Source organism: Phacochoerus africanus, chromosome 3 (genome assembly GCF_016906955.1).
Source record: "Phacochoerus africanus isolate WHEZ1 chromosome 3, ROS_Pafr_v1, whole genome shotgun sequence".
Taxonomy (NCBI): Eukaryota; Metazoa; Chordata; class Mammalia; order Artiodactyla; family Suidae; genus Phacochoerus; species Phacochoerus africanus.
In genome coordinates this window covers 205,022,908-205,040,456 of record NC_062546.1, presented here as the reverse complement: position 1 = coordinate 205,040,456, position 17,549 = coordinate 205,022,908, and the positions used below count along the sequence as shown (strand labels likewise).

At 65.9% G+C, this 17,549-nt stretch overlaps 1 protein-coding gene across 5 annotated transcripts; it reads right to left on the bottom strand.

The window, feature by feature from the left end:
• Positions 1-1,713: 1,713 nt before the first annotated feature.
• Positions 1,714-12,680, bottom strand: CAPN10 (calpain 10). 5 transcript variants are annotated; one of them, XM_047773958.1, is made up of 12 exons: positions 12,548-12,680; positions 10,260-10,391; positions 8,954-9,150; positions 8,011-8,249; positions 6,422-6,563; positions 5,676-5,842; positions 5,145-5,410; positions 4,205-4,407; positions 3,840-4,095; positions 2,477-2,676; positions 2,292-2,373; positions 1,714-2,070 (listed from the first exon to the last, which is right to left on the bottom strand). In XM_047773958.1, the coding sequence occupies exons 1-12, from the start codon at positions 12,671-12,673 to the stop codon at positions 2,041-2,043; spliced, it is 2,040 nt and encodes a 679-aa protein (XP_047629914.1). In that variant the 5' UTR covers positions 12,674-12,680; the 3' UTR covers positions 1,714-2,040. The 5 variants fall into 5 exon arrangements, with proteins under 5 accessions (XP_047629914.1, XP_047629915.1, XP_047629917.1 ...); XM_047773959.1 differs by having other exon boundaries at positions 2,292-2,337; XM_047773961.1 differs by having other exon boundaries at positions 2,292-2,337; positions 2,587-2,676.
• Between the last annotated feature and the right edge of the window lie 4,869 nt (positions 12,681-17,549).

Below are 17,549 nucleotides of genomic sequence, written 5' to 3'. Positions count from 1 at the left end.
GGTCATCCAGGAGGGGCTGTGGGCGAGCTGGCTGCTGCGGAAGGGCGGCGGTGGGGCCGGCCCCGACGTGGGTCTGGAGGGCCTGCTCCCTCGGCAAGGCAGTGGCGGCCGGGGGAGGCTGAGACGTTCCGTGCCAGGCAGGCCTCGGCCGGCGCAGAAGTCAGCAGCCGCCCATCAGTCAGTTCCCGCCGCACACCGCAGGCCTGACCACGACACCGACGCCTCCGGATTCAGGAGGCCGGAGGCCTGGGTCGAGGTGCCGGCACAGGCCCTCGTCCTGGTTTGCAGACGTCTGCCGTCTCACCGTCCTCACCAGAAGCTCTGGCGCTGCCACTAAGGACATGTGGGGCAACCTGCCGGGAGGCGGAGCCGGCGGGGTGTAAACACCGCGTTTAGTCCCTCTGGGAGCCTGGATGCGCCTCCTCCTGCTCCCTCGTGAACGCCTGACACAGACGTGCCGCCTCGGCCTCGGCCTCTGCAGGTTTAGACCCCGGTCGCAGGAAAGGTGCCACCGTGTGGTTGGTAACTGGGCCCCTCACCGCCCCCGGCAACAGGGGCCTCGCCTCTGCTGTGACCACAGGTGGCGGTCTTGTCCTGTCCAGCTGCTGACCTTGACCCGGTGCTGCGCTGGAAGGGCTGAGGGAAGGGACAGTGGATTGGAGGCACAGGAACAGGAGGAGCTCCAAGGGCGAGGGGCCCGGTGTGCTGAGGCCTCTGGGCACTAGCAGAGAAGCCCAGCTGCGGGGCGGAGAGCTGGGCCTGCGGCCCACTGACTGAAGAGGGGGCCAGGCCCCAAGAGGAAGGACCCTCCGCAGAGCAAGTGTGCATGGCAGAGCCCCCCCCCGCCCCCCCAGGCCCTCGGCTCTGTGGCTGTGCCAGGGAGAAGGGACAGCCAGGTGTTTGAGAACCACGGGGCTTCCAGTTCCTGGGCTGACACTGACCCCCGGCGCATCCGCAAGGACAAGACTGAAACCAGCCCCAGTACCTCGGGGAGGGGGGCAACCAGGGCCCCTCCCAGCTCCAGAGATGCAGGGGTGCTGGGCCCATCCTGTCTCCGTGTGACCCAGGAGCAGGGGTCCCGGAGGACAACACCAGCTTCCAGAGGGCAGGGCCGGTGGAGACCACTCAGGCCACAGGAGTGTGGCCGTGATGGAGGACGCTCCGTCGGGAAAAGGCGCTAAGAGCTCATGCTTACTTGGGACGGAGCAGGTGCTGGCAGTTTTTTCCAGGAAACTGTCATAACACAGCACGGGGACCCAACGGGCCGAATGCCCCATCGTGACCACAACACGATCAAGTCAGGGCAAGAGGTGGCAGGAGGCAAACGGGGCCAGATCAGGGCCCACGGCACCGAGAGGTCCGGGGGTCTAGGGCCAGAGGCCTGCAGGACACCCCTCCCACGTCAGAAGCAGAGGGCTGCGTCCTGCGCCTCTGAGAACACGCACGAGGCCTCCGGGCGCCAGCAGCAGCGTTTTCCACACGGAGCCCCCACCCCGGCTGGGGGACCAGATGACGGAGTCGCCAGGTGGGAGGCCCAGCACGGGGGCGCAGGGCCGCTCCACCTGCTTCACCCTCAGGACAGCTGGGGCCCGCTCCTCGGCTCTCCTCCCCCTGCTCCTTCCCTAAAGCAGCCCTGCCCCTCACCGCCCAGCCGCCCTGCGGGGACGTCCCTCTGCCCCCCGAGAGAGCCAGACAGACTCAGCCGGAAGCTGCTCGATGCTAACGGTTTATTTATAAAGTCATGACCTAAAAACGCTTCTAATAAATACTTCTAAACAAGGTCTGTGGCGACACTGTCCTGCTGTAGGCCTCTCTCCAGGGCCAAGGAGATGGACGGCATGGAGGACTTCGGGAAGCTCTGCAGTCTCAGCGGCAGGAACAAAAATGCCCCTGAGGTTTTCTGGCCCTTCCTGAAGCACCTGCTCGACCCCAGGGCTGCTGCTTTCCACCGGGACCGGCCCGGCCGCCGTGGCGGTGACCCGTGGGCCACTGGGGGCCCCTTGGAGCCCGGTCACCAGAGCCGACAGGAAGGCCATCCGGTTAGCTTTTCATCACCGCCATAAAGGAGGCCTGTGGGAGGACAGAGGCCCAGGTCTGGGCGGCTGCCCGGCTGCCAGGGGGAAGCCCGCCCCCATGTCCTCCAGGGCTGTCACTGCAGCCAGCTTCCTGGCCCCTGGGGAGCTCCGCCTGAGGTGCCCGTGGGACCAGACAAGGGCGCCTCGTGTCCCCGGGCAGCACCTGGCGGGCTCAGGGCAGAGCGAGCCGGGCGGGCCCCCCCAGGCCCCTCCTACCTCCGTGAGCAGCTGCCCCAGCATCTCCTGGCTGTGGATGGAGCGCCTGTGGGCGAGGAGGGCAGGGTCAGGCCTCTGGGTTCTGCCGGGACGGGGGAGAGCTGGGTGTGGGGGGCGGGCGGGAGAGCTCAGGGCCACCGCCCCGGCGCACGCGCACACGCGCGCACACAGCCCCGGAGCCCCACCTGTCTATTCTGGTCTCCACGGTCACCGTGAAGGCCCCCTCTGTGTCCGGGAGGTAGGTGGAGGGCACGATCCTGTAGGTCCCCGCGGGCAGGTGGCAGAGCCGGCTCACCTCCTGGGCGTAGCAGTGTGGCACGCAGCTCAGCAGAGGCTCCTGGAGCAGCAGCGAGGAGGCACCCTGGGCCCCGCCGTCCAGCGGAACCTGGGGGAGGCCTCGGCTCAGACTGGCTACAGCCACGACGACCGCAGGGTCGTGCTCCCTTCCCGGCAGGGGCCGTCCTGGGGCGGGAGCAGCCCGGGCTGTCGACTTGCCTCTCGTCACACACGCCAGGCCCCCGAATCCAACTCGCCACTCACTGCGCCCCACCACCCGGGTGCCCACAGCTGGGGACCACTAGGGTCCCCAGTGTGCAGGCCCCGCCCTGCAGGGCACTGGGTGAGCTGCCACCTGCTGGGGGGGCACAGCAGCTCCACCTCGCGAGGGTACAGGGTTAGGGTTAAGGTGCAGGGTCTCCTCGGACGGACGCCTCAATGGCTCAGCTCCGGGCTGTCCTCCAGGCACCTGACACCACCCCAAGCCCGTCTTGAAAGGAGCGGATGGTGTTGCGTCATCACCATGGGACCTGGGTTTGCGACCTCTGGCATCTGACCTCCTCCCCTCCCTCCCGCTCCAGGTCTGCGGAGTGAGCTCGGTCCGCGTTTTGGGGCAGGAAGAGCGGAGGCGCTTGGGGTGGCCCTTGCCTGGCCCCACACAGCCTCCTGCCACGCTGTGCGAGAGCCCCGGCCCCACATGACCCCGGGGCAGCCTGCCCTCCCTGGGCTGGGGTAACTGGCACGCTTTCCTGAGCTCCCAGAGGCCACCCCTTCCCTTCCGCTTCTGGGATGGGGGCCCGGCCCGCGCGGGTGAGCGCACGGCGCCTTGCTCCGTGCTCCTCGCCCGCAGCTGGGTCTCTCCTTTCTGATCTACGACCCCTGCTCAGTGGAGCGTCCATCTGGGCTGCCCCCTCCCTCTCTGGCTCGTCCCCACGTCCCCGGCCAGCGCTTGCTGCAGGGGGCCGGGGGCTCTGCACAGCTTCGGAGCAGCTCTGCTCCCCAAACACCTGTCGGCCTCCCAGCTGGAGGCACCATCCTGGGGGCAGCTCAGGACACAGGTGCTTGGCAGCTGTCCCGAGCCGGGCGAGTGGTCAGGGGCTGCCTGAGCTGACCTATGACCCCGTGAACCACGGACTTCGGGAAGCAGAGAAATGAGTCCTGCATGTGACCAGCCGACCTGGCGGATAGGCTCGGCTGATATGGACAGAGTCGGGGGGGGCCCTGCCACCCCACCCCCGCTCACCCCCAGCCCGGCCCGGGGGTGGAGCCTGCCTGGAAGACGTGGAAGCCGATGGGGAGGCACTCGACGTCGCGGCAGTGCTGGCGCAGAGTGATGCGGACACAGCGAGGGCCCGAGCCCTCGGGCACTGAGAGCGGGAAGCAGGGGTTGGTGGGGTAGGAGGCAAAGTTCCGGCTGCCCCCCGCCGTCTGGCCGACTCTCCAGGAGCCCCGCAGCTGCACCGTCTCCCACTCGCCCGCGGGCAGGCCCTCCGGGTGGGCAACGCTCTGGGCCGCCGGCTTGATGGCACTGCCCGGGAGACAAGCATGATCGGGCCTCTGTCAGGGCCACCAAGGCGCACACCTCTGTGAAAACGCCCGGCGGTCCCCTTCCCCAGCCTGAGACCCTGCCCCCTCACCTGAGCGAGACCCTCCCGCTGGAGAAGACGCGGAGCAGGAACTGCCCCGGCGCGTCCTTCAGGAAGGTGCTGGGCACGGCCAGGTAGAAGCCCGGGGCGAGCTCACAGCGCAGGTGGACCTCACGGTCGTACGCGTGGCACGCAGTGCCTGCCACGGGGGGCGCGGACAGGGCCCTGGGCAGGCTGACCCGCCGCTTCTCCACCTGCGGGGAGGCCCCGTCGACGTCACAGACCTGGGATGGCCCCCGCCCTGTCCCCTCGAGGCGCCCAGGCCTGTGGGCCCCTCCCAGCCCCATGGGGGCAGGCGAGTGTCCCTCGGCCCTGGGTCAGCAGCTCTGTCCCAGAGGTGAGCCTGCCGGTGCCCCTGCTCTGGGAGAAAACAGACAAATCTAGACAGGGCTGCGCCCAGAAAGGCATGGCTGCTGCGACCTGGGGACAGCTGGACAAATGGCTTTCTGGCAACTCCTCCTACAAGAGGAAGCAATGCCCACGTAGGGGCAGGGAACAGCGAGTCCTTGGGTCTCATCAGGACACACGAGATTAAAAAGCCGGTGGCTGGGCAGAGCAGTCCGCACTGGCCCCAGCGCCCTGAGGAGCGCAGGACGCGTTTCCACCACGAGCCCCAGACGGGTCCTCAGACAAGCCCACATCTCCACCTTCCCGTCCTGGTTTTCTAGGGAGGGGACCGAGGGAGGCGGGGAGGTGAAGTGGCCTCTCGAGGTCAGCAGCGAGTGGCAGAGCCGGACGCTGGCCCTGGGCCGGCCCTCACCCGTCCTCCCAACACCTCCGCTCACAGCAGAGCCCCCGCTCCGCCCCACACGCGGGCCTGGGGCGGGTGCAGCCCGAGGACTCAGGCAGGAGAATGGCCGGGGTGGGGAGGCGTGTGGGGCCCCTGGGACTCCCCCTCCCCGTCCTGTCCCCGCACCCACGGGTGCATTACCTTCCAGATGTGCAAACCCACGGCCTGGCGGTCCTTGCCCAGGCAGCTCGTGGGGCTCCGGGAGGCACGGTCGTCCCGCACTGGGGCTCGGCCTGTCAGGCGCATCCGGGGTCTCTGCAGGACGGCCACGTACAGCTCGCTGGGTTCCGAGACCCGCAGCCAGAACTTGGGGTTACTGGGAAAGCCGCGGTTGTTCCGGCAGCCGCCTGCCGACTGCCCCTTGACCCAGGCCCCGGGCAGCTGCTGAGTGTGGCACAGCGCCTTTCCTGGTGGGGAACGCACGGTGTCGGCCTCGCGCCCCCTAAAGCGCCAGGACACCTGCACCGCGAGGGCCTGGCCGCGCCCCCTGTCCCCCGCCCCCGCGGGAGGGGGCGGAACCCTCTCTCCACCCTGAAGAGGAGCGAAAGCTGATGAGAGGTGCCAGGCCCCCAGCAGAAGGAGGCGGCACCTGCTCAGCCCTCCGACTTCGGGGGCCGCGTCCATCCCCGCTGCCGCCCCCAAGGCCTCCCCGGGGCTGTGGGCCTCCCTCACCTGAGCAGAGGCTCTGCAGGTGGCCGGCCTCGGTGACCGGGAAGCCGATGGTGACCTCGTCAAACTCACGCAGGAACTCCTCCTCCTCCACCCAGAACTCCCCGTCCTGGAGCTCGGCCAGCAGCGCAGACTCGTCCCCTGGCTGCGCCCGGCTCCACCCCTCGCCCCTGGAAGGAACCCGACCTCAGGGGGGCCTCTGGCAGCAGCGCCAGAGAGGCGGGGTGGGAGGGCACCCAGAGGGTCCCTGCGGCCCCTCCCCTCCCCCGAGGCGCTCTGGGCCCTGGTGGAGGGGGTCCCCTCGGAGCCCCTCCCCTCTCCGGGGCCCCTCCCCAGGCCGCGTGGGTGACGGAGGGTGGGCAGTGCCGTCCTGCTCCCCGGCCCGGCTAAGGGGAGCGTCCCAGTGCAGGCCTGGAAGCTGCGCTGAGAGCCGTGGGTCAGGCGGCCCAAGGTCTGCCACCAGCAGCCAGGTGGGGCATCCAGCGTTCTGTGGGCGCCCACAGGACGCCAGAGCCCTGGTGCCCAGCACTAAGCCCGCCTCACGAGGCCGTCTGAGCACAGAGTTGGCGGTCTGCACACAGGTGCCCAGCGGGCCTTGCCGCGAACCTGCCAAACACTGTCCTGACGGGGGCCCAGGCTGTGGGCTCCAAGCGAACACACGGTCGAGTCAGCTGGTGGCGGCCACTTGGGCCCCACGGCCCTCCCCCCAACAGCCCGATGACCCAGAGCGCAGCCCCGCCCACACTCACCCCTCTCTCCAGGGCCCCTGCCAACACCGCCGGCCCCAGGGGTTCTGAATCCGTAGCAGCAGGATGCTCTCCCCGGCCAGACCCCGGAGCTCTCGCAGGTCCGAGACAATGAAAGCGTGGAACTCCCCCAGCTCCCTGGCACCTGCGTGAGGAGCAGCCCAGTCGTGACCAGGAAGCCCCCAGGTCCACCCCTTCCCCGGCCTCCAGCCTGCAGCACCTGGGCACCCAAGCGCCGCCTTTCCTGACCACTGAGGACAAGTCAGGCCGGGAGCGGCCTCGTCCGGCGTGGAGCCACAGCAGAGGGCCTGGGTGTGGCCGCTGGCTCGGCGGCCACCAGGCCTGGCAGGTCCTCCTCCTCTGGGCTTGTCCTCGCCGGGGCAGACGAGGGAGGGAGGTTCTTACGCGTGCTGCTGCCAGCACTGTCCCTGGCGGGTCTGTGACGCCAGGAACAAGAGGAACCTCCCCTGGGCAAGGCCCGTGGGCGTCAGGGGACGAGGGGCTGGAGGTGGAGGGGCCCGGCAGGGAACGGCCCTGTCCGGTGGCGGCGGCAGTGGCGATCCAGGCAGAAGACAAGAAACGCCTGGAACAATGTCAGATGCCTCACCTAGAAAGGCGCGGGAGCAGCCGCTCTGCGGGCCCCACCCTCGTCCCCAGCCCCTTGGCATTCCCGGGGCTCCCGCCGGCTCCCCCCTTCGCCTGGGGGTTTCTGCAAAGCCCGAAGTGCTAAGAATCAGCCCTGCTCTGGCCTACCCTGCGGGCCAGCCCTCCAGCCAGGCAGGCTCTGAGGCCGAGTCCTGACCCGCGACTCAGCACAGCCTCTGGGGCTCCCCTCACCCACCAGCTGTGGGTCCCCGGCCGCAGGGAGGGCAGCCCGTGAGGAACCCAGACCAGGGCTGGGCCACCCCACCCCCCCCCCCCCGACCAGCCAGGCAGCGCAGTGGACAACACGTGGCAGTTGGTTTTAATGTTCATTTTCTTTGGCCAAAAATTCCATTACAGAAGTAGCCTTAAACATGCACGTAACTCCACGTACGATGCTCTCTCCGCAGCGGTCTTTACAGCAGCACAAAACCGCGAGGAGCTTCGAGATCCAACACTAAGGGAGGCTTAAGAAAACCACGGCGCAGACACCAAGGAAGTAAGATGCCGCCAAGGCTCACGCGGCCACACGGAAGGCGGTGTCTGATGACCCGCATGGGTTTGTAAAAGGAACGGACAAAAGATGCTAAAAAGCCAGGCGGTGTCAAATCGGAGTGACCGCTCCCTTCCAAGAGATTTTCTTCAATGAGCACATTTCTCAAGTGAGCACCAGAGTCTTGATTTTGCTGGGGTACCAGCCAGGCCAGAGATGGTGCCCCCACTGTGACCCCGGGAGGGCCCCCACCTCACCCTGAGGCCACGTCCCAGTCAGGGGAAAAGGGACTTCCCTCTGGAGGAGGCCAGTGGGTAGGGAAGGTCACCCACCCCTCCCGAAGACCTCCGCTCCTTCGTCCCGAAAGGACCACAGCACAAAGTCCCTGCGTGCCCGGGGAGGCGGCGAGGGCGAGGGAGCACATGGGCCCACCCCGCGACCACCTGCTCCGCCTTACCTGATCGGGGGCTGAGCACCGAACAGCTTATCAGACAGCGGTCCTTCAGGACAAGCAGCTGCCGGCAAGTCCTGGGCTCCGAGGCGCCGGGCCTGTCCTGCTGGCCGCCGGGCCTGTCCTGCTGGCCGCCGGGCCTGGCCAGGTCCTTCAGGTTCCACCTTTCCGCCAGGCCACCAGTGAGGTCCACCAGGGCGTCTGCCACCTGCCCTGCCCACAGGTGCTCATAGGACCCAGAGACCCTGGGGAGACAGCCAGGAGGGTGAGGCTCCAGCCCCCGCCCCGCCCCGGCCCCCAGGTCCACCCTCTGACCCGCTTCGGTCGCTTCTCTTCGCTTCTACCGCCCTCTGATCCTCGCCAGGTCCAGACACAGCCTGGCTGCCCCGGCTAAGGCACAGCGTCCCGCAGGGCCCCCCACCTCTGCCCACACGCAGACCCTCGCCTGCCTCTGGCAGATCACCAGGGGGAGCAGGTGCAGAGGCTGGGAGCAGCCGCCCCTCCGTCCCCTCAAGATCAAGCCCCTCGGCCCGACAGCGCCCGGGGTCGGGTGGGGCTCGCTCACACCAGCGTGGCCAGAGGGCTGCGGGCTCGCTCTGCACAAGGCCTGCCTATCAACTCGGCCTCGTCCGGCACCACGACCAGCGCCACCCCAGAGGCAGGCCTCAAGAGACCCAGGTGAGGTCAGATACCTTGGTGGCCTCCCTGTCCCCAGTGGTGAAAGACAAACACACGGAGACGTTTCTTGGCCCGGATTTGCGGGAACAAGGCCCTTCCTTTCTGCAGGCCGGGCCCTCGTGCCCGACTTTGAATCAAGGGCAGGGAAAGGAGTGGACAGTGGGGATAGCCGACCACAGGCCACGTGCAGGGTTTCCGGCCCCAGCCGGGTCAGCCCTGCCCGGGACTGGCCGCCCGGCCCCCGGCCCCCCGGCCCCGGCCTGGCGCGTACTTGGCATAGGCCTTCTCCAGCAAGGGGAGCCAGAACACATCCTCTCGCTGGCACCGGGAGAAGCAGAGTCTCCCTGCAAGACAAGGCAGACGGTCATCCACGGTCACCTCCACCCAGCGTCCAAACTGCCACACGCGGCAGGTGAAGGAGCCACGGTACGTCTGGTCGAGCCAGCTCGGCTGTCCTGGCGGAAAGACCTACCGCACGCGGGGAGAGGCAAAAGGAGGCGGTGAGAAAAGCCACCCCGCGGCGCCTTCCCCGCATCCTGACGGCGGGAAGACCCTGAGACAGTGCCCTGCCGCCACCTTGCTCCACGCCTGCCGTCCGCACTCGCACCCAGGACTAAGGGGCCTTTCGGTCGGGGGGGTTAGGGCCACGCGGAGGGAGCCAGGTCGGGCCCTGCGTCCCCAGGAAGCTCCAGACCTGTGTAACCTGCACAGGCCTGCGGGACCCGATTCTCGACCAAGAGGCGGGGGTGGCAGGTCACCAGGGGCACAGCAAGCCCTCGGCTAGAGCCTGGGGCCTGAGGAACTCTGCCCGCACCTGGCCGGCCGCCGTCCACTGCTGGGCTTGTGGTTCTGGCCCAAAGCTGAGCCAGCACGGGCCCTGCAGCCGGCCGGCCTCACTTGGTCCTGGCTCTGCCCCTTACTGGCTGGGAACAAAACTGTTTCAGTAACCCTGTGTGTAAGTGCCGGCAGGGCCGATAGAATGAAAGCCAGCAACTGTGGTGTGCTCAGCACGGGGCCTGGGGCCCGGGGGCAGCTCGGAAGGGGGTCGTCACTGTCTACACGGCTGCATTCCTCAGGAACACGGAGCGACGAGCCAGGCCAACATGGTTCCTCGAGGAGGAGCCTGACAGGCCTCTGCCCCCGCGGTTTCTGCCTGGCACCAGGAATAGTTTGAATCACCTTCCGCCAATTTATACCCAAAACCTACTCAAAGACAAAAACCGGGAACTAGCTGGGAAATTTATCCCCAGCCAGCACAGCCAGCACAGCAGCTCTCTGGGCGGACCCTCTCCTGCCCGGGGCTGGCAGGTGTGTCTTTTCATCCAAATGCTGGCGGGCCACCCGAGAAGCCAGGGCTCAGGAGACGGCAGAGCAGGGCAGCAAGCACCCCTGGTGGGGGGTGACTGTGTCTGCGCCTCCGAGCCACGTGCCTGACCGCTGAGCGCTCACTCTCTGCTGCAACCTCGCGGGGCAGCCGCCTAGGAGCCCCAGCGAGCGGGAGGCCGGCTGCCCGCCCTGCCTTCCTGTGCGTGCAGACAGGAAGACGGCAGAAGGGGAGCCCGCGCTGGTGCAGACACCTGGTCCAGGAGGCGCCGGCTCTTCTGCAGGGCGGCGCAGGCACACAGGAACCAGCAGTCCCCCAGCAGGCCCTGCTTCACCTGGCCCTCCTGCGGGCTATCGGCGAAGAGCCGCGGCTCGGCACAGATCTCCTGAAACAGAGAAAACACATCGAGTCTGATGGACGGCTGGCCTTGAAACCAGGAGCACAGGGTCTACGACAGGGGCTGGGGAGGAGCTTCTCTGGTCGCGGGAGAGGGAGGGGCTGGCTCTCGCTCTCATTATCCGTGGGGCCCCCCCGTCCAGCTTAGATGCTGGGGTCCCTGTCTCTGTCCCGCCTCCTTAACGGGCAAGACTCCCAAGTCTGGATGAATCCTACCGCCCCGTCTTGAAACAGCTAAATGCTGGTCTAGAAAACGTTTCACTTTAAATTCAAACGGCAGGTCTCAAGTGGGCCCTCTGCGCTGTTTCTCTAAAGGCTCAGTTTCCAGCCCCAGGCTGGCTTAGCCTTCTCTTCTCAAAACGCCCAGGCCCCTGGGAGCAGGTGTCCTCGCCTGATGCTTCATCTGAAGCCACCTGACCTGACCCCCTCCTGCCTTCAAGGCTTTAGAGGGCCCCCCGTGAGCCTCTTCCCCAGCTGTGCAGACATAAGCCCAGGGTACAGACTGAGAGAGGACGTCTCAGCTCCTCTAAGGTGCCGGCCCCGGGCACCACTGCCCCCACTAGATCCTTCACTGACAACTTCTCAAAAAACTGCTGGCCCCACTTCCTCTCTCCTTGCGACACAGCCCCCCTGCTTCTGAGCCAGTCATGCCTCCCAAACCGCTTTTATCAATGTCACCTCCATGTCATCACCTCCAACGGGCACCCTCTGTCCTCTTTCCCAAGACTCGGCAGCGTTAGAGCAGGGGCTGCCCCCCAGCAGTCCCTGCTGGGCTTCCGTGGCCCCACAGGCCTCTGGCGGTCCTCTCACCTCACTGCCTGCCCTTCTCAAGGCACCTGGGTTCCTCAAGGCTCAGTTCCAAGCCCCCTCTTTTCTGCCCGTACTTTCTCCCGAGATGCTCTTCCAGACCCTGGGCCATATGCCATCTGTTACCGTCTCAATTCCCAGATGGAGCCTCTAGCCCATCCGCCTGAGCTCCCAACTCTCGTATCCACTTCCCCGCTGTTGGCCCCGCATGAACATGTGAGGGCAAAGCCCAACCCCAGATTTCCACCCCTAGCTCTCCCGCCTCCCGCTTTCCCCAGCTCATCAGATGAGACCACCAGCCAGCCGGGTGCTCGGGCCAGAAACCCAGCCATTCTTGATGTGTCCTTTACCCTCACCCTCTACTTCCAATCATCACTAAGAACGATCAGCCCTCCCTCCAACATACTTCTCGGATCCACCGACTCCAAAGCACACCCCAGTGGTGCTCACACGAACCTGAGGCCCTTCTCTTTCTCCTGGACCACTGCAGTGGCCACCTTGCACCCCTGCCCCAACAATCCATTTCACACCCGGCGGAAAGAGTGAGCCTCCTGAAACACAAATCCAAAGGAATCACTCTCCTACTAAAAACACCTGAGCAGCCTCCTATTGAACCTACAATCCTTTAAAACCACAACCACCACCACCACCACCACCCTCCACTGGCAGGGCCAATTAGGCTCTTTGGCCCTTGCCACCCTCAGGCGAAACACTGTTGCCCAAGGAAAGCCCCTCAGCGGCCATAGCCAAGCAGTTCTACCTTTGTTCCCCGGCTCGCGCCACACAGATGTTTCCACTAAGACTGCAAGCACTCAGGGGGAGCAGGGTTGCTCCCTGGGCAGTCTTACTCGGCCAATACACCATTTCTAAAGATATCAACACAGCACCAGGCCGGAGCACCCCTCAATTCAGGTGTTTACAACTGACAGTGCCAGTGCACAAAGTCCAAAACGGTAATTTGCTCAGCAAAACATGACCCTTCCACGGGAGCATGAATGGGAGAAGAAACCAGAAAGCTTGCGGCCAGAAGGGCCCTGCGGACTAGAAGCCCTTCGGGGCACCCGCAAGTGGGGCTAAGCTTAAACGCCTGCTAAAACGCCCCTCTGGCTGCGCTTTGAAAAGAGCTCACGCAGGCAGGGGCCGAGAACCCGGGTCCAGCACTGCTGGAGTGGGATGGGAGGCGGCGTGGGAGCCTACTCGTGAGAACAGCAGCAGCAGCAGCAGACCCTGCCGAGAGCTCCGTGCCCAGCCCCGCCTGATCCCTGCCGCCCCGCCCGCACCACAGCAGGAAGCGGCGCCTAGAGACCCAGCGCGAGACCCGCGCGCCTCCCGCCCCACCTGGGGCCGCCTCCACGTGATCTCCTCCCGGAACTGGACCAGCGGCGTGGAGAAGCTGGAGAAGATCGAGGAGTCCGACGCGGGGAAGGCAGAGTCTCGGAAAAGCTCCCTGGCCGGCGCCCGCATCTTGGGGCCCCCGGGCTCCCATCTGCAGCCCACGCCCCGGTGCCGAGCGCAGCCGAGGGGGCCCGCAGCCCTGCGAGAGGGCAGGCCGGCCGCGGTCCCGCCAGCCCCGCGCTCCCCTGCGCGGCCCGGCCCCCCAGCCCCGCGGGCCCCGCAGTCCCATCCGCCAGGGGTGCCCGCCCCCTCCGTCGCCCCGGTAACCGCCGTCCTAGGCTGCAGCCAACCAGGTGAGTCGCTACTGGTCACATGACAGAATGGCCCAATCGCACTCGAGTGTTGGGAAGTCCGCGCGAGAGTCCCAGCCCCAGGGGGGCGTGGCTCCCGAGGTAAGAGGTGGCGGGGCTGTGCGGTCCCGGCGGCTGCGCTTCTCCGTCCCGAGGCTCGTAGCTGTGCTCGCTGAGACTCACACCTGGGAGGCCGGCAGCGTCTTGTCCTCGGGCCGGTGCGGCTCGGGTCGGGGCGTCGGGGGCCTCCTGGACTCGCACGTTCCTGGGGCCGAAGGGGCCAGAGCGGTCTCGGCCGAGGATGGGCCGCGAACTACAGATCCCAGCCTGCCGCGCCCCCTCCCAGAATGCACCTCTTCCGGCGCGGGCGGCGGGCCCGGCGCCTGCTGTCGGGAAAGCGGGTGACTCTTGGGAGGGGATCTGTGAGCGGGCCGGGGCGGTTGTGTGGTCTGCCGCTGTTGTGTGCTGGGGTCCTGGGGAGTGTCCCAGCCCGCGGAGGGCCTTCCCGGGCCGGAGAAGCTGTGTCAAGGCAGGCTCCGGTCAGACGCGCTGTATTCTGAGCAGGGCAGGGGGTCGGGCTGGAGCATCCTCCTGGTCCCCGGATGGCCGGGCATCTGGTTCTGGTGGGCTGCACGGTGACCCGCCGGACTTGCGGTTATAGCTCACGGCCGCTCAGTGCTGCGGGTTGGGGAGGACAATGATTTAGGGATCTAAGGGTTTACCCTTGCTGCAGGATCCCGCCCTTCCCCATCCACACTCCCAGGAAGGAAGGCAGTGAGCCCGAGGCTCATTCTTTGCTACTTCTTCCTGCGGCTGGAGCCTTCACAGAGGGTCGCACGGTGGAGAAGAGGGCCTCAATCCTTCTAGGACAGCTCTCTGCTACCTATAGAGCTTCTGAGATTTTTTGCATCCCCAGGCCGATTTTGCTCCCCCCCCTCCCCATGAATGGTCGTCTGATTGAAGCCGTTCTGCAATCTTATCCCAAAGAGAAGTTCCGAAGTTCCTGTCTTGGCTCAGCGGAAACGAATCCGACTAGGAACCATGAGGTTGCGTGTTTGATCCCGTCTTGCTCAGTGGGTTAAGGATCTGGCGTTGCCGTGAGCTGTGGTGTAGGTTGCAGATGCGGCTTGGATCTGGTGTTGCTGTGGCTGTGGCATAGGCTGGTGGCTGCAGCTCCGATTAGACCCTTAGCCTGGGAAACTCCATATGGCGCGGGTGCGGCCCTAAAAGGACAAAAAAAGACTGAAACAAAACAAAAAAACAAAAGGGAAGTCCCTATTGCAAATGAGAAACAGCCTGGTCCAAGAGCCCCTGTCCTGACCTTCGTACTCTGGAGCCCTGGGTGGCTGTGACAGCTGTGGCTCTTCCCTCTGAGAGGCCCAGCAGGGCCTGCGTGAGTAGCAGCTGGTGGTGGCAGCATGGCATAGGCTCTTTTGACCCCCCCCCAGGCCCCAGCCACCTGCTGTGGGGCCCTAGGGTACTAGAAGAAGGAGTGGCGGCACCATCTGAGCCCCCTCTCTCTCTCTGGGTGCTTACTTGACCTTCCAGCTCCCAAGGGCGCTAACTCTTGCAGAGGTCTCTGACTCCTTGGCCGGTCTGCACTGTAGCTGGAAGGAATCCGGAGTGGCCCAGGCTCCGCTTCACGTGGCTGTCTTCAGCGAGGAAGAGATGAGCCTCTTCCCTGACCCGGGTGCTGGGCAGTTGGTCTGCCCCAGGTAACCCAGGGGGTGGTTAGTGGCAGAGCTGGGGCCAGCCCAGGATCTGGACTCTTTAAGGGGGCCTCTGCTGTGCTGCTTGCCCAGGCTTGCATGCTCTGAGGAACAGGCAGCACCCTGTGGGCATGTCAGTGCCCAGGGCTGGGCCCGGGCCTGGACGAGGGGCCAGGCGACCCTTGGTGTCGGGTAAGCAGAGCCCGGGTCTTCAGAGATGGGCTTGTGACCAACACTAAGATGGCATTAAGGCAGCTCTCCCGTGGTCGACCTGCCTGACACAGCTCCTTCTGGGCCACACTTACCCCCGCAAGTCCTGTGGTCCCGTGCCCCACTCAGGGCATAGAGAGGGTCTCTCAGCCAGTTAGCAGTACCCTCCCTTCCCCGGCCTGGGCCCACCCCCAGCCCTCTGTGGAGTGGGGCCCCTGGCTCGTGGGTGTCAGGAGGGGTTGGAAGCAGCCTGGGGTGGTGAGGTGAGGTGTTGTTCTGGAGGCCGCTGGTTCACAGCCCGGGTCTGCACAGCCGCAGGCCCTGGGATGGCCAGTTGTTTAAAGATGACCTCAGGCTCGAGAACGTGGCATTGACTCCGTGGATCTGGCTCAGGGTCTCTTGAAAGATGACGGTCCCGGTGTTGGCCGGGACGGAAGTCATCTGGAGGCTGGCTGGGGCAGGAGGGCTCAGTGTGAAGCTCACGGGCACGTCAGTTCCTGGTCCTGCGGAGCTTCAAGGGGCGGCTCAAGGGTCCCCACGTGGCACTGGTTCCCCCAGAGAAGAGGAAGCGGGAAGCTGCGGTGTTCTGCGACCCGCGTCAGGCATCAGGCTCTGCGGGTTCCGCGCCTTCCCTTCTTGGGAGCCGAGGCCCGAAGTCCGGTGCCCGCACCGGGGGAGGGGCTCCGCTTTCGAGGGAGGAGCATGAGAGAACCTGGGGGCTTCTCCTAAGACCTCCGCGGGCCGGAGGCGCGGGCCCAGAGCCGAGAGCTGGCCTGCGCAGTGTGCCAGCCTGTGGAGGGTGGTGAGGGCCCCGCCAGGGCTCCGAGGCCCGAGGTGAGAAGCCAGCGGGGCTCCAGGCCTGAGGGAGGGTGGAGCTGCTGTACCTGCAGGCTGGCAGAGCCAGCCGGGGTTTGGGGCCAGCCCTGGGGAGGGTTTGTCTCCTTGAAGGTACTTGGTCGCTAGTCACAGGAGGCGGGGTGGGGCCGGGGAGCCGTGTGGGACCTCGGGAGGCCCTGTGGCTTTGGATGGAGGATGGGCCCGAGGCCCTCAGCTTAGAAGGACAGGGTTTGGGAAAAGCGTCAGGTGGACTTGTTTAGACTGTTTACATTGACAGGTCTGAGTTGCCCGGCACGTCCCCGTCCCAGGCAGCCACGGATGGGCCCGAGGACCCGGGGCCATGGGGCTCCTGTCCCTCTGAGCGAGGCTTCTCTCGGATCCTCCTCCCTTGGCCCTGGGCCTGCAGGACGGGCCTCGCCTGCACTTCCCAGCACTTGCTGCCCTTGAGCGGCACCCAGGGTGGGAGCCGGGCCACCCGGGCAGGCCCAGGAGGCCGGTAGAGCGGTGGCCCGGGGCCTGGCTCTGCAGCACTCTGAAGTCACCTGAGCAAGCATCACTGGAGACCTGACCCTGCTGGCAGGTGTCCTGGCTGCTCACCAGGGCCCTGTCTCCATCCACAAACCCTGTGGTGCAGAGGGCGGTCTGTGGACTCAGTGGGGGCCGTCTGGGGGCCGATGAGGACTGCGCCTCGGTGGGATGGGCGCAGCGGGGGTGCAGCGGGAGGGGCTCCGGGAAGTGTGGGCCTGCCTCTGCCCCCGTCTGGAGGTTACAGCTGAGGAACTGTCCCAGGCAGGGCTGGGAAAAGCCACCTCCCCTGCCTCCGCGGTCCATTCTCCAGCAGAAGCCAGGATGGTTCGGCCCCTCAGGGCTCCAGCTCTGGACAGGGACGGCACGTGGAGTTTGTATGGTCCTCACGCATCTCAGGGGGCTTGTCACTGCCCCATTGTACAACAGAAGAGCCTGAGCTTCCAATGGGGGGAGGCGGCAGCTTGGGATCCCACAGCTGTAGCGGGGCCAGAGCCACGTCCCAGAGCCAGGCCGACCCCGGCCACTCTGCTCGCTGACAGAGGAACAGATTCTTCTGGGGCCGTGGTTTGGGTTAAGTGTGGTGCTTTTCCTTTAACCTTATTGCAAAATAATACGGGCTCCTTACAGGAACCGCCCCCCCCCCACCTGTTGCTCCAAAATGGTCACGTGTTGTCCATTTTCATTAGGGACATGACGCAGAGCATTTCCGCCCTTGGCTTCGGCCCCTGGCCCCTGAGGTGACCGCACTGTGGGTGTTGCGTGCACTTCAGATTCTGTCATCGTTTCCTCTGCTTGCACATTCCTTTTGAACAAGGGAGGTTTATCCCTGCGGCCGGGTGGGCGTAGCGCCCTGTCCTTAGCGCCCGCCCCCTGCCCTGCCAGGCCCTGCCAGGCCCTGCCTCTAGGCGCCCTTCCTCTGTTCTTGGGCTTCTTCCTCCCAGGGTCTGGCCGGTAACTATTTAGAAAGTGAAGAGAAACCCTTAACAGCTGACTCCGCTTCCTCTTCGGGAAAGGACAGCCGTTTTAGGAGCACACCTTGATGGTGGCGGCTGCAGGTGGCTCGGCCTGGCCAGGGAGGCCTGGCGGGCGCGTGCAGAGGCTCAGAGGGGGAGGCCAAGTCCCAGCCGTAGGGGGCGAGGATGCCTGGGTGGATGATGTATTTGAGCTTCTTTGTGCAGCTCCACGACCCCAGGTCTCGGGTGAACTCTGCCCCCGCTCCCCTGCACGCGCCCCATTCCCAGTCCCTTTGCTGACTGGGAGTGAGCTTTGTCGGTTTTCCAGCCCCTGAGTCTTGTCTTCATGGCGACTGTGCTGTTTCCCTAATGAAATCCAAAATTTTAAAAGCGTCCCCTTAAAGAACCCAAGCTCTCT